Source organism: Poecilia reticulata, linkage group LG2, assembly GCF_000633615.1.
Source record: "Poecilia reticulata strain Guanapo linkage group LG2, Guppy_female_1.0+MT, whole genome shotgun sequence".
Taxonomy (NCBI): Eukaryota; Metazoa; Chordata; class Actinopteri; order Cyprinodontiformes; family Poeciliidae; genus Poecilia; species Poecilia reticulata.
This window is the reverse complement of record NC_024332.1, coordinates 17,725,959-17,741,687: the sequence shown is the minus strand read 5'-3', so window position 1 is coordinate 17,741,687 and position 15,729 is coordinate 17,725,959. Positions and strand designations below refer to the sequence as shown.

The window sequence follows — 15,729 nt, the reverse complement described above, 5'->3', positions numbered from 1 at the left end:
TATATATATATATAGGGACATCTTGATGGTAGAAAGCTGATGTTTTGTTTTTTCAGATGAGCTGGGTTGTCCTTACCTCCATCCACATCCTCGCTGCCGAAGTGCCTCCTATAGAAAAGCATCAGCTCAATCTTGTAGCATTTGTGCAGGGAGATGAGGAAGATGAGAAGCAGCAGAATCGCTCCCAGCCCTCCTGCCAGCTCCACTGTGTACATGAGCTCTGCTGAGGACAAGAAACACAGACCGAAAATATGAGGAAAAACTGCTGACACAGTCGCCGCTTCAGCTCCTTTCACAGTTTTGCATGTTAGCGTATTGTCTCTGCACCAAATCGGAGCCGGGGCCCGTCTCCCTTTTTGTTCGGTATTGAGCTGTTGAAGTCGGGGGATTCGATTCGGTTAGAGGGCACATTTACATTTGCCCAAAAAGCCGGACAATCCGCAGAAGTTTCGGAGCTCAACTCAGAACAAAGCAGAATCAATCTTCAAAGACACAGGGCTCATAACGAGTTTGAGAAAAATGAGAGAGCACATTGCAGAAAAAAAAAAAGAAAATCTAATGAGAAATGGGCTTCATTTCTTTTTCATGGCGCAGCAATGACACAGCTCTGCACTCTCGCCGTCATCCGTAGTGTAACAATCCCGGACATGGATGGCGGCATTTTCAAAACAACGGGTTTCAGATTACTCATCTTGCCGTCAGTCGCCTCTCCATCTGCGTTCGCTGCCGTTTTTCCTTCCCTTTTCAGTTCATTTCTCTTCTCTATTATCGCCTCCATGTCTCCCCTGAGACCTGGCTTGGGGGATGAGTTACGATGTGTATTAAAGCAGCATTTACCTGGTTGGCTCAGCTAGAACACGTTCACCTTTTATCTCTGTCACACTGTGGGCTTTAACAATGCGTGGCTGCCATGCCAGCTGCAATGCTCTCTCTATTTTATCAGACAGAGCAAAGACGCACATCTTCTCGTGCTGCAATAGAAACATTGCAAAGTAATTTTACGTTAAATCTCGTCTGCCCTCAGTTAGGCGTTCGCGTCTTGTTTAAAATGATCTAAATCCAAAGTTTATCTAAACGATATTATTTCAAGAATTTAAATAAATGTATTATTTTATGTTTTAATTTGAGATACATCATGTTTTCCAATTCTGTCAGTCTTAAAACGAGTAAAAACAAATGAGATAAGCGAGGTCTTACCAATTCATTTTATGCATCAATCACTTATTGTCACCCCTTGCAACTCTTAAAATAAATTCATCCAATATTGCTGTAGCAAAATGTCACTGATACATTGGAAATAAAACACACCTTTATGTTTCCTTCATTTCTGCAGCAAGGGAATGAGCAAATGGTTTACACAAAATGTCTCCTGCCAGATTTATTAAACCGCTGCTGTTGATAACATGTTCAGCCCACAGGTGCTCTGCAGGATGCATTTGTGGGACTGACACAAAAATAACAGACGGTTGATTTTGTATGTGATAAACCTTTTCCATGTTGCTTTGGGCATATGTTTTGGATCATCAATCTGCTATTTATTTGCTATATCTTCAGTTTACTAAGAGATTTACAGATTTTTGTATGAAAAATTCCTTTTATTTTAACACTTTCACCAAGGTCAAGTTGCAAGGAGTTTGGATAACAAAAAAAGTGTCAGATATTTATCTTTACCAACCTCAACGGCGTAAGGTGTGGGGTCGTTTGTCAATGATTCATTGTCTGTTTCATGCCAGACCCTCTTGAAGTGTTTACTGACCGAAGCGTAGAGTTCCACTTAAAGTCCAAATAGTTTTATCAAAACCCAAATGTTCGTCATGTTGGACGGAGAATTGTTTTTTCTAGTTTAACACCCAAACGACAAGTTGGCATGTAGAAAACATCCAATTGTAATGGAGACTTGGTGACTCTAATAAGGCACCATTTTAGGGAAGTTCTCCAACAGCAAGCTCACCATTTTACTCACTTTCTGTGGTGTCAAAATAAATGTGGATATTCTCATTATTTGTCACAGAGTTGCTTTAAAGCTGCAGTGTTATGTATTTTCTAGGCACGTAGAGCCATTTTATAAAACACTCAAGTAAGTATGCTACCTTAAGTTGTTATAAAAATGTTGCATGTATAAACACGACTTAAAAAAGAAATTTAACTTTGCAATTTGATTCTTTGAAATTGGCCTCTGTCTCTTTAAGAAGCTCTTACTCTTCCCAACTCGCTGCTTTCAGCACATCATCACAACAACGTTTTATTTTATTGTTAACATCCATTTGTAGGAGTTTTGGACTGAGAAGTAGTTCCTTTGGCGAGTTCAGCAGACTCACAGTTTGACCAGGTGTTTGTGGAAACAGGCTGTACAAGAGTTTATGTACCTTTTAAAAACTATTGCTCTGTATGTAAAATAGATAGTACACAAATAGTTTTCTTTGAGCTGACTTTTGGAGATGAATATTGGCTTTTTTTAAAGGCATGTTCTCTTGTGCTTTCCATTTTGTGCCATATTCCCCCAGTTGAACATTTTTTTTAGTATAAATAAAAATATTTATTAAAGGTGATTTAATAAGTGGAGAACCAGCAATTTTGTAAAAAAAAAAAAAAAAAAAAAAAAAAGCAAAACAAGTATTTCAAAGAAATAGGAAAAACTTTGTTAAAATTAAAGATTAGATTTGCCAAACATTTGCACAATACTGTGAAAAGCTTCTTACCCATCTTTACCATGGGTGCAATAGGTGCCCCATTGTGTTCAACAGCCCTATACACTCATGTGGTTAAAAAGTAAATCCTAGTGAAAGTATATTTAGCTATTTCTATGTGAAGATATTTTCCATATTTCTTGGAACTTTACATTTGAAAAGCAAAAATATTGTTGTTGGAAATGTGTTCAAATGTACATTCCATTGTCTTTTCCCATAATTGTAAAGCATCTGGCTGATTACCACCAATTATCTTTTCTCCTGGAGTTGTTAAAGTCCCACTGACCGACACTCGCTGTCAAATCCTTTTTAGATACACGGAAAGGCAGCCCGCCGTGTCGTTAGACCTGCTGCAGGGCTTGTAAGTGATATGCACTTCGAGAAAAAAAACAACAAAAAAACATGAAATAAACATCAAGATCTGGATGAGAGAGATGGAGAAAGCTCGACTTTGCATCCCTCTCCTTTCGCAAAGAGAGTTAAACGGAGCCGTCTGCGGTCCGCAAAGACCACTCAAACGAAACTGGGCCGTCTACAAAGGATGATCACAGAGAAAGAGATTAAAGCGGGGAAACAGACGTATAAAGACTTAAAATGTAATTGTATGCTGGATGTATTGGCCTGTTGGGAAAAGCTGCAGACCAATTTGCTGTTTAAACAGCCATCAAATTACCTCTCTTGTGGGGTGACAGCTAGAGCATGAAAACAGCTTCAGACAAGTCATGCAAGAGAGCCAAAATAGCTACAAAGCTGTTGGTGCAAACACAGAAGATAAGACTGTACCAAATGCAATCATGAAGTTTGGGTAAATATACACAGACCGATGGGGGGAAAAAAAGGAGAAAATGTTTGATGAAATGATGCAGCTGCCTTTGATTATTTTATTTATGATTCAGCTTAAAGAGAGCTGATGCAAAATATCTGGTGCAGTGAGACTGAGAGCAAAAAGAACCAGAATTGTTTGGGGGGAAAAAATTAGAAAGATATTAGTTTTTTAATTTGAAATGGGAAATAGCCAGTAGTTCTTACCCCGCCTGAAGATCTGAACGGTGGCGTTGATATGGCCGTGACTGTTTTCCACGTGACAGGAATAATTTCCTAAATCCTCCTCCTCCAAAGACTCGATAGTCAAGGAAATCGCCACTTCCTGCTCTCCGAGATGTTCCCTGACGAGCCTGCAAAAAAACACATACACAAACAGAGATCAACAATACGTCCTTCGCTTCACACTTTTGAAAACAGATGATAAAAGATTATTTAGGTAGTTTTGATTGATGGCTCAGCCTGGATGTTTAGTCCAAAGTTTACTGTAACCATGGAAGCAAAACGGAGGGGCCTCCAGATTATGAAACCTTGGGTTCATTTCCGAAGGGTGTCAAGTAAGTTTGCATGTGTTTTATACATCTGGAGGCAGCTCACAAATGTGTCCCCTCAGATATTTTTGAAGGAACTGCTGCAAGAGTATGGGACACCAGGTGTTGATAATATTGGCTGTATGAATCCAAAGTAAAAGGAGTGTCTGCAATCTTAGCATGAAGTTGCTCTTGTTCCCTGAGGTGTTAAGACTCGACCAGATCTGCCGCATGTGGCTTGTGTTGTTTGTGGTTTTCATGGGCAGGACCTCAAGATGTATTAGTTGAAAAGGCGGTCTGGTCTGGGAACCTCAGGCTCATGTCCCAAGGGTTTGAGGCTGATTTATTTATGCCTGGATCTTCAAGTCATGCATGACTTTCAGCCTGCATTGGAGCGGTAAGCAGAATGCCAAGTAACCAGAATGAGTTCGTCTAGTGCCGAGATTGAAGCAGAGCGGCCGGTCCTCGGCTCAAGTCAGCCGAGGAGGTTTTGGGGTTGGACCCCAACAGGTGAAGCTCCTGGGCAGACGTAGAACCTGCTGAAGGGACTGTATGCCCCTTTCGGTCTGGGAGTGCCTCGGGATCCCATAGCTAGTGAGTGTTGCTTGGGAGAGCGACACCTTAGCATCCCTCCTCCACCTGTTGCCCATGTGACTTCAGACACTGATGGATGGATCAGTCCTGACCGCTACATGGATCTCAAGCTTTACATAATGTCTCAAGCTATGTGGCACGAAGGCATCCACTGGAAGACCCCCTTTCTGTTTTGTTTAGCACTTCATGGAATGTTAATTTCTTTCCTCTGCACTAAAAATATGTGAACAATGAAAATCAATAAGGGATCTTCCTGAGCTTGTGTGTGTGTGTGGGGGGGGTGGAATCAAATAATGGCGATGAGAAGAAATTCTTTTTATAGCGGCTGCCATGGTAACGGCAAGAAGGAGAGAAAGTAATATTCCATAAAGTAAATGAGTGCCCCACCATCCTACCCCCCTCTGCTCCCCCGCTGGGCTGCTTGAGCCTGATGGAGTAGAGAAAAGGGAGACGAAGCTCGCTCATACCTCAGACACACTACTTAGCCCACTTTTACAGCACCCTCAGCACAAATGATGCGACAAAGGAAACAAAGCACAAATGAGAAAGCGCGACTCCGCTGTTTGTGTGTGTGTGTGTGCGTGTGTACGTCTGCATCATTCGCCATGATGAGAAGGAGGAGCGGGATGAGGGCAGAGTGTTTGCGTGCCAGCTCGAGTGTATTTGGGAGGAACGGAGGGGAGAGAGGTAATGACTCTCAAGAATCTCACTTCTCTTGCCTTCGAGCCGATAAACCGCACACAAGGACGGCTTGTTGGAGAGATTTTGTCAACTGTAATTGAAAATGTATCACGGGTGAGGAGAGAGTTTAAGGCAGGGCTGCTGATCCTGAAGTTGTTGTGCTGCGGGAAGAAGGGTGGACTTAAGATGAAGACGTAGGAATAATTCATGTTTCTCTCCGGGGAGTGATGCCCACTTTGAAGCCTCTCATTTCACATAATCACACCGTGGGCCTGCAAAGGGAGTTTTCTGTTCTAGGAGCTGGTAGAAAATGACCACCTGGGCCTCAAATGGAGATCTTGTGGGGACTTGAGGTGGGAAATAGGGATGATGGACTCTGTTTATACAGAGGGGAGCTAAAACAAGTTTTGTTACTGCACAGGATGGTGGAGGCAACAGGTGCAAGTAGGATAACTTATTTGCTCTCAAATGTATTGGTCAAACCACTCTTAACTGGATAAAAGGTGTCAGAAAGTTTCAGAAACTTGCAAGAAAACATCAACCAAAGTATCAAAAAAGTCAAAGCAGGATGAAATAAACTTTGAAGCAATGATTGTAAAAATATTCAGAAGAATTTGATGAAATCAGAGATTTTATTCTGTCACACGCAGATGAGTTAAAAAAACAATAAGTTCTCCCAGAGAGGCTGAGATTCAGATTTATTCTCCTTTTTTAGTTTGGTAAACACTCTTTCTCTCATATTTCAAGGACTTCTTGGAACAGCAAATCCATAATGCTACATGAAGTGAAAGGTCCTTCCGCTGCCTCCTCCACAGCAGCAGGTGGCGAGAGCTTGAACTCCAGTGGTGGCTTTTGAATAACTTTAAATGGTTGTTGTTGTAGCAGATGTTCAAGTACCATTAGCAGCACAGACACTTTTTCACAGACGTTACCGTTGAGTCTGGGGATCTTGTCCTAATGCGACAAAAGAGTTAGAGAGCATTTCTATCAGTCTAAGCTGCAGAATTAACTGAATTGTAATAGTTACTTAAATGCAAGTTTAAATACATAATCCAAGTCATTTAGTCTTTTTTTAGAGGTAAGATAAGCTAGGGTAATTTTATTTATATAGCACATTTTTAGTGATAAGTGCTTAATATGAATTGGAAGGAAATACAGACAAAACAACAAACCCAAAATAGACAAACAGGTAAAAGTATAGAACTAAATATTGAGTTCTCCATATTTAGCAAGAATAAGAATAAGTAGGCTGTAATTTATAAACTAATAGGAGGTCCATTCTAAGTTTGTTTTAGATTTGTAATCAAAAAGGAGTTTCGATAGGTATTACAAGTTTAATGCTAAATATTGATCTAAGGTGGTTTCTCTAGATAAACTGATAGGAGTTTCTCTGGATTCTAAGTTTGCTCTGGGTTGAGTGAAGCATCCTCTGGATCTTTTTGTTCTAACTAATAGGTTTGATTCCTATTCCTTGATTACTTGTAAAAATATTCTATAGAGTACTCGATTACTAAAATATTCTTTTACAACAGCCCTATATGTTACTTTGATGTGTTGAAAATGCAGCATATTTAAAAAAATGACTAAATACATTTGACTTTGCTTCACAGCCATTTCTGAAACCTTGAAATTGGCTTCCGTCTTTTTAAAAAACTTCACCACTCACAACAACGTTTATCCTTTCTCACAACTATTTATTTCCATCCATCCAGAGGCTCATTTTCTTTATGTTGTGATTCATATCTTATAATCATAATTGAGGGCTGGAAAGTTTATGAAAACAGGTTGACTGATGCCGTAGCCTCAACAGGACGATTACATGACAAACATTTTGTCAACTTGAATTTCCTTTGTTCGAATCACAAACAATACCACAGTGCTCGCTCGCTTAGCGACGAATTTCCACTTCACCCGTTGCTTTYATGCGCTCACCTGCGAAACGCCAACACAACGTGCTCAATAATTTATCGACCACCTACTTCATTATGCTGAGCCAGATTTGTTTTGTTAATTTATTAATCTCTGCATGCTATGCTAATGTCCAGCCAACCGTGCCGCGATAACGGAGGCAGCCTTGTCCCCGTGGCACAAATGAGAATTTATGGGCTCAGGTTACCACAGAAATGAACTCCCGTCTCCAAAATCAATAGGCCCCGAGTTGGGTAAATAAACGCCTGCAGAAACCCGAAGCAGCTCAAGGTTTGACTGCTGACAAGTCAGCAATAAAACCCGACGTGTCAGACTGATGACAAGATGTTAACCCTTTAGAAAGAAACACGTTATCATATCAGGGGCACAGAGTTTAACCTCATGCAGTGTACAGATTAGTTCAGCTTTATCTTCTATCTTTTTTTTCTTCACCCCCTGTGGTTTTCCTGGCTTCATCTCTGGCTACGTGTGTATGGAAATAGAATCAAAGCAGGATCCRAGAAAGCCCAGGGTATCAGCTTCAACAACAGAGAACGGATGATTGAATATATTATTGATCTGCTGCATGAAGTCCRGGTATGAATTATTGAGCAGAGAAGCCCTCAGCCTTTGAGTGTAGGGGGGGGAGATCTTGTTGTCAGGTAGTAATAGAGGAAGAGAGAAGCAAAAGGTTCTGCTTAAACTGCAATTTGTTTCTCCTGCATGCGTGCATCAACGCAAGAGAAAACTCATCATTGCAGATGCGTCTTCGTTAACGTTGCTCYGCAGCGACTTGGAACATGTTTCCTGCATCCATCTACTTCTTCTGCTCTTAGTCTGCGTTCTCTCCTACCCTGCTGTCCTCCTCCTCAGGTCCTTAAGGCCTATCTGCAGCAATAGGTAGTGCAGAGAAGGAGAAAGTGTGTTGCGAAAAAAAAAAAAAAAAGGTAGTAGCTAACAATCAGAAGGGGCTGCATCCTCTGCAAACAGCCCTGATGGGAAATATGCACCGGGACGATACACTATAGACTTCTTTACATGTTTTAAGGAGGAGGGATTGACATGAAGTTACTCTTGTGTTAAAGGAAAGAAAGTTTAGAGGCTGCACTAAAATAAAACCAAACTGYGTGAAGCTCATAAAGAGGAGCTCAGCATTATTTTTAAAGATGCGATATACCGCTAGTGGAGAGTAGCAAATGTGTTCTTGTTCTGCTTGTCAGAGAGAGACTTTATGACAAAACATTCATCAACGTATATGCTGTGGACCAAATTCACTACAAACTGCACAATGATTTTTTTTCCAGGTGAAAAAAAACACACCAAAACTTAAAATTTGGGATGATCTGCTTKCCAGTGTTATATTATGCCAAGGTTTAGAGAAATTATAGTTTCAAAACTGCCAAAATATCCCACCATATATTTCCTGCAGTTTAAAGTGTGAAGCATTTTCTCTGCAGTTTTGCCCCTCCCCCATTGCCCCTCCYCCACAATGCTAGTCAGCTGGCTTAAACGAGACAACAATATTCTGTCACTTATGAAAATGGAAGATTCGGCTGCCTTGAAATGCTTCTGGTCGCAAAAGCAAAAGAAAGTAGAAGAGTGATGAAGTAAAATCTTAAGAAAGAACATTCATCTTATTAAAGAAACACTGCTCAAAGCATCTTTGTTGAGCTGACTGCAGGGTTACACAAGCAGATAACCTGACTAATGAGCCATCTATTATCCATCTTGTTATACTAGAGCTACTATTTAAATAGAGGAATTGAAGAGACAAAATGTTCTGAACAATAAACCTGCCTGGCTTCTAATGTGCAACAAAAAATCTTGACTGCAACCATTTTATTCTTGATCATAATTCTTGCACTTTTTTTTTCTGCAAAATTTCATTTATTTCTTTTTTTACTCCATGACATTGAGCTTTGGTCCCATATGCACAAAGAATCCTAAGACCAATATTATCTCTTAGTGACGTCATTTTAGGCGAGTTTCTGCAATTCTAAGATTTTTTTTTTCAGAATTTTACCTCAGTAGGATAAAAGTTATTCACAAAGAATCTTAGAGAGATCCTAATGTGACAAAATGTTACGAGAAGTGACCTTTTCTGAGCCTAAGAGTTTCTTAAGCTTCCTGTAGACCCGGGGGAAAAGCAAGGTGGATAWCACTGCAATGATGCAATGGGTGTTTCCCGTCAGCCTGTCAGTTCCTGAAAATACAAATAAATAAAATAATATAATAAATAAATAAAACTCGTAGAAGCGTAAGTGGAGTCAGTCCGACCCCTCCGGGACTCCTGAAGGGTTAACCGGGTGAGGTAGTGAAGAGTCTGACAGAAAGAAGAGATATTCTCTGTTACCTGGATAGAACTGAGACAACAGCAGGCTCTGCTCCTTATCCTGATTGGTTTTCATGTACTTGCCACTTTTTCTGTTGGCCGTTTCACCAGATAAACACAGTGAACTGCTGACAGATGAGTGYCACATGAATCAAATGGAAAAAAAACTGATTATGAAACAGATGATGTAGTAAAATGACCAGCATGGCGAAAAGCTGCGACAAATCACAATAATTATGAGGATATAAACAAGATGTGACCAAAAGTKTWAATGCTGTGTAGCAACTCATTTTATTTAAGTTTCACCATCATCATACTTTTCTTAGTCAACTCTATGATGGGTAAATTTCCATCTACTTTCTAATTAAAATTTAATTATTGAAAGAAAAAAAAAACACTAGTGTTAAGAAATAACTGTTTGGTTATTTCTTAGGGTAAAATTCACTCCCCACTGGAATTAAGGTTGGGATTTTCTGTGAGAAATTACGCCACATTTTAAGATGTTTGACACATTTTCATCAGGACTGCACTGCATGTGGCCTCAACGTGTAAGGATCTAAGCAGCATGTCGTCACATCAAACAGAAAGTAATTTTTCTTTCTCATTCACGACACTTTTTCAGTTGATAAAGAACCAAAAAAGAAAAAAAAGTGTCAAAACAAATGAATAATGATCCACAAYGAGTTTCAAGTCTGTGCACAGGGTTCATAGCATAGAGAAACAAATTAAAAGCAGAAGCTGCTTTAAAGGAGGGGGAATAAATCTCTTGTCGGTTTACTTTGGTCTACGCAATTTAGAGCTAATGGGCTAAAACGTGCGAAAACTACCGGTATTGTCATTTAATCCTTTGTGGCAATTTTGTCCACATCTGCCTTTAATTCCTCATCACTGCTGAGSTGGGGGAGGGGGAGAGAAATGACTCGGAGCAAAGTTRTGTGTTCCTTACTTGATGTCACTTTCCTGGACCCTCTCTTCGTCCAGGTCCTCTATGAACTTCTCGCCCTTCATCCAGTAGATAAGCGGGCTGGCGTCTCTGCTGTAGCCAAAAAATGCTCTGCATGTGAGGTTCAAAGCGCTTCCTGCGGAAAGAGGAGACAGGCTGTCACTTTTGAGAGTCCTGCTGTCTTGTTAAAGGTGACGTGTTTGTTGCGCAGCCTGAAAAAAAATCTAAGACAGTGCTACTAACACAGATGCTCATTGAGAGTAAGAGGTTTGACATGTTTTTTTTCTTGTTTACACCCACGCATGCTTCACAAAATTATTACACATGGAGACAAATTGGTGCACAAATGTCACACAACTTTCGGTGGAGACAATCTGTCTTTGCAAAATGTTTTGATTTTTCTGACGTAAAAAAACAAAACAAAAAACTAATAAACAGTATTGACCACACGGGGGCACTCAAGAGCCGCTCAAATTTTCCCCCTAGAGACMGGTGTCATACGAGAAAATAGGGATTTGAGAGAAGACAGACGATAACATTATTTTATTTGGAGCTGCTGCTGGGTGCGAGGGAAGGTCAAGAGTCAACAACTGCAGTTTGCAGAGAGCTGATCTGTGGAAGAGGGAGTAATTGTCTCTGGGGAGTCGATGGGATCTTTGCTCTATGAATGAACGGCTAAAAAGAGAGAGGGCAAGTATTCACGCGGACTGTCACTTCAGCTCCAATTAAAAAAGTTTCATGAAAACTCCTGGTATTGTCAAGTCATTCRGGGGAGAAGAGAGATGTTAAAATAAATAATGAGTCCAGGGTGAAGAAAATGTGATAAATTATAAAACCACATTTCACATGAAGCACCTCTGTGAGCTGATCAGAGCTGGCATTAGCAGGACTTTTTTTTTTTTTTTTTTGCCTCCGCTCATGCTCGACTGTTAATGCACTTGAACTATGCACGGTTGAAACAGAGCATTCGCATGTTCGCCTTTTATTCCATGAAAGGGACCTGGGGTGCAGTCAGCACATGTTGCATGTAAACAGAGCATCGCCTTCTGTAACATTTTCAGTGTAACGTTTCCTGTACTCTCTCCTCTGGGAAAGAGTGAGGAATTTGAAATGCTTTTGAAAACATACGGTGCCTTGTAAATCTTGTAAAAATGAAACCATATGAGATTTCATATGGTAGACCAACACAAAACCAGCACAACTATTGCATTTTCAGACGCTGCTGTTCGCTTTTACACTGCAACATGTCAAATAAACCAAATCTTTTGTAAAGCCCGTTTACCTGCTCGCCTGGTACTGTACCAAGAACGCTAAGTGCAACTTCCTTCTTCACGAAATGTAAACATAAATGGAGTAACGTCAGTTTTGCTTTTGGCAAAAGACCACGAGCCGTTTCTCCTGCTAAACTCTAGACTGGCGTGTTTGTTTTAGTTGTGTTTTAGACGCTGCAGTCCTGCGTTTGGAGCGGTCTCTCCCGTCTTCATACGTGCATTGAAACCTCACCAGAGTTCACCTCAACCATACCAAGGCCAAGGATCCACACCTCCCCAAATTAACTTATTTCTTTTAAACGATGCCTACCTTTGTATAAATAAGCTTGCTCACACTTATCACAGGTGTTTGGATTCAGGTTTTTACAGATACACTCCATGCTGTGCTGCAATCGCCACAAAATGAATCTTGTATTGTGCTTTTCTGAAACGTACATTTGTAAGTTTGATTTCTCTGTCTTCCATTTTTTTTCTCTCTTTCTGTAAGTTTAGAAGCAGACTTGTCATATTCACTTTCATGCACTATATTCTTCCGTTTTTGCAATCATGCGCTACTTTGAGTTCAATCCCAGTACAAATACTTTAAATGTGACTAAATGTGAAGAACGTGAAGACTTGGGGAAACAATCATTTTGCAAGGCACTGAATAGACAGATTCGTTTTACTTTATTTGCTGTATGACTTAGAATCAGTCACATAAAACAATCTAGCGTGAAGACTTAATAATTATTTGCTTTTGTGTTTTATTTGAAGATCAATAGCAACACAAAGTGGAACAAAGAGGAGAGAGAAAAATAACTCAAACATTACAAAACTTAAGGAAACAGTCACAGCTTAGTTTGCAAATGTGCATATATAAATGCATAGGCATTTTCACTGTGCCGTTAATAGGGCTGCTGATTCATGATCAAGTCCAGTTGTACGTTTGCCAGAAAAAAATTTAATAAAATAGGAAGAATCGTATACCAACATCTGTAGACAACATATCAGTTTATACACAGTCTTGTGTAACAATAAAAATTGTTATGTAAACACGCCTGATGAATAATCAATAAATGTGTTCTTCAGGTCATATATTCCTTTTCATTAGTCAGTGCAGATAATCAGGCTGAATGCAGAGTCGTGTGTTCACTGAAACCTCAGGGCCCGCTGCTGTAACCTCCAAACAAAGGCAGAAACAAAGACCAGCCACCACAAGCACCGTGTGCCTGCCCTGCTCTTTGAGTTATGATCATTTCTCGACTACCGAGATTCATAAAAAAAACAAAAAAAACACGACACGCACAGTGACTGAACATGTGCACGTCATGTTACCCTTTGCTGCATAGGATATGATTTTTATTCATTTTGTTGTTCCGAGTCGTCGTAAATTAAACAACCAGAACCGCAGAGACCCCGGCCGAGATTCAAGTAAATAACACATCAGAGCGTATACCTGTGTTTAATTCGAATTATTTACACTGCAGTGAGGACTAAATGTTTAATTTCTTCATTACAAGACTGTTCCATGGCATTACATTACAAAAAGGGTCGGCACAGTGCTGACAGCAGCATCTTTTCCCCCTCACAGTGTACGCCGTGGCTGTATCGCTGGGTCAAACGCCTTCAGAGCAACACCACAGAGGTTAGTTAAAAAAAATAAATAAATAAGAGTGTTCATGTTTGAACCAAGGCCCCGTATCCTCTGAGCTTTTCCTGTCTGCGACCGGGAGGTAGCTTCAAACGACTTCAGGAGGTCACCGGCAGAGCGGGGAAAGTTTTAAGATGTGCACGGAGGACACTCAGGACCGAAGAGATAGTACTCTCTGCGAGGAGCAAGGACTGACATTTCCAAAGTTCAACAGCCACTCTCAGCTTGGTATTTGTGCACAGCCAGGCTCTACAAAGGCTACATGCAGTACCTACAGAGTAGAGGCTCCCTGCACATGAGCACAGCTGCCGAATTACTTAACCGGACAATTAAACTGCATAAAATGTCTGATGCACGAGTCGGGTCTAAAAAAACAAAAACAAAACAAAACACTGTGCATCCTCTTTGATAATAAATCTGTTTGGTTTATCGCAAATTAAGAATGTCACACTGCCAGCAGCTGCTGCCTGCAGAGGAAGTCTCCACTGAGCTGCCTGGGAATCACAGGAAGCAGCAGAAACCCTCCTGCTGCCTTATTCTAATCCATACACATCACTTTCTAAAATACCCTCATGTCAACCTGTGTTAATACCAGTGGATGGTGATCATCATTACCTCTCACGAAAAACACAATTACTGCCGGACGCTCTCTCTTCGAGAAGGTGGGTGTGCTTTCTCATACTCTCCTACTGATTCATTTCCTGTTATTCCAATTATACAGCCCAACACGAATGCCTTGTTCTTTGCATGAAGCATTTTATTAGATTTTTTTTTTACAGCATTTCAGAGCAAATGCCAACACGTTTTTCTTCAAGCTAATTGACAAAAAAAGTGCTTAGTTGTAGTTTAAGAACGGTGTGGAGAGAATACAAACTTTCATGCCTAACCATAGTGAAGACAGGAAAACAAATCACTGCGAGTGGAAACCAGTTGAAGTTGATGGCATGATTGTTAGTCCATACTACGAGACTGAAGAGAATAATTCAAGCTAAAAATGAGGAGTAAAAAAATCTCTATTGTGTCACACTGTCAAAGCCCTGCAGCGGTGTCTTTATTATCATGATCTATTTATAGCCTCAGAGCAGATTGTAACCTATAGTAACTCAGAAGAACGGAGTCTGCGTTTGCTTCGAGTGATTCTGAATTTTAATGGCTTCCTGAGACTATTGATTTTCAGACCCATAAAGTTTCAGAAAGTACGCTCGACTTTGCACAAAAAAAAAAAAAAGAAGTAAAACAGACAAGTTAGAAATGTCTACATTTGTTTCTACATAACAATCTGGAAAGGGCCTATAGTACTGGTCATGAATTTTAGTCTAAGTTTCACATGAAAAAATTTCTTGTGGTGTAAGAATAAAAAATAAAAAAAATAAAATATTTATGTTATGATTGTGTTCATCTGGATGCTTCTGTGAGCATGCTTGAGTCAAACTTTTCACAGTAATCTTCATTTTTTTTTCATTCTTGTCTTTATTTTAGGCTCACAGTCGACATCTTCTAGCCGTTTCCCTCACTGATGCTCAGAAAAATACTTGGCAGGAAAACATTGTGAAGAATTTAAATTTGTCAGCAGCTGACTAATATAGCACCCCAGCATGATTATGAGTTTTCAAGAGTTGGTTTTATTTTATTTATTTTTTTAGGTGAGTATCTTTGTGTTGTGTTTTTGCCCATCACATAAGCGGTGATGTCAAATCCAATTTGGACTTGGGGCAAAAAAAGAAAGACTTTGCTGAAAAGAAGCCATCAGACATCAGTTTGCCAAAAGGAACATGGTGGATGCAGCAAACATGAGGAGAGGCTGCTAGGATCAGATGATCAGATTTACTAAACACTAAAGATCAAAGGTGAGACGCCCTGAAAACAACATTTCCATCGCCTACATGCTGTAAGGAGCCGTTCCTACAAGAGGGACAGGAAAACTCGTCAAAGTTGATGGGAAGATCGACGAATCTAAGCTGCAATGAAATGGTTTTCTATACAATTATTTGCTACTTTGCAATAGCCTCTTGTATAAAATCCTGCTAAACACATTACAGTTTGTGTTTGCACCTTGACAATCTGCAAAAAAAAAGAAAAAAAAAAAGAAGCTATGAATACCTTTGCAGCATGAAACTATTCAAGTTATAACTAAAGCCCGAGTAAAAAAAAGTGCTTTCATGCTAAAAAATTACATTTTTATATTTGCACCTCATTCTTTCAAAAATGATAATGTTAAAAGCATTTTGCAGCATAACATTATGAGTCCCACAAGTGCGGTAAAAGCATGCCAGGATCTGATTTTACCATATGTAAAACAGAGTTAGCTTTGAGAAAAGCTTAAAGACGTCC

The 15,729-nt window shown here is 40.0% G+C and overlaps 1 protein-coding gene across 4 annotated transcripts in view; it reads right to left on the bottom strand.

The window, feature by feature from the left end:
- Nucleotides 1-15,729, bottom strand: part of il1rapl1a (interleukin 1 receptor accessory protein-like 1a) — a 176,252-nt gene that overhangs the window by 11,688 nt on the left and 148,835 nt on the right. For 2 of the 4 annotated variants that reach the window (XM_008434092.2, XM_008434110.2), the window contains exons 6-8: nt 10,501-10,633; nt 3,717-3,862; nt 77-223 (exon numbers count right to left, since the gene is read on the bottom strand). In XM_008434092.2, the coding sequence (XP_008432314.1) occupies nt 77-223; nt 3,717-3,862; nt 10,501-10,633 (426 nt within the window). The remainder of the gene's footprint in view (nt 1-76; nt 224-3,716; nt 3,863-10,500; nt 10,634-15,729) is intronic. The other 2 variants (XM_008434101.2, XM_008434119.2) reach the window with 1 other exon arrangement.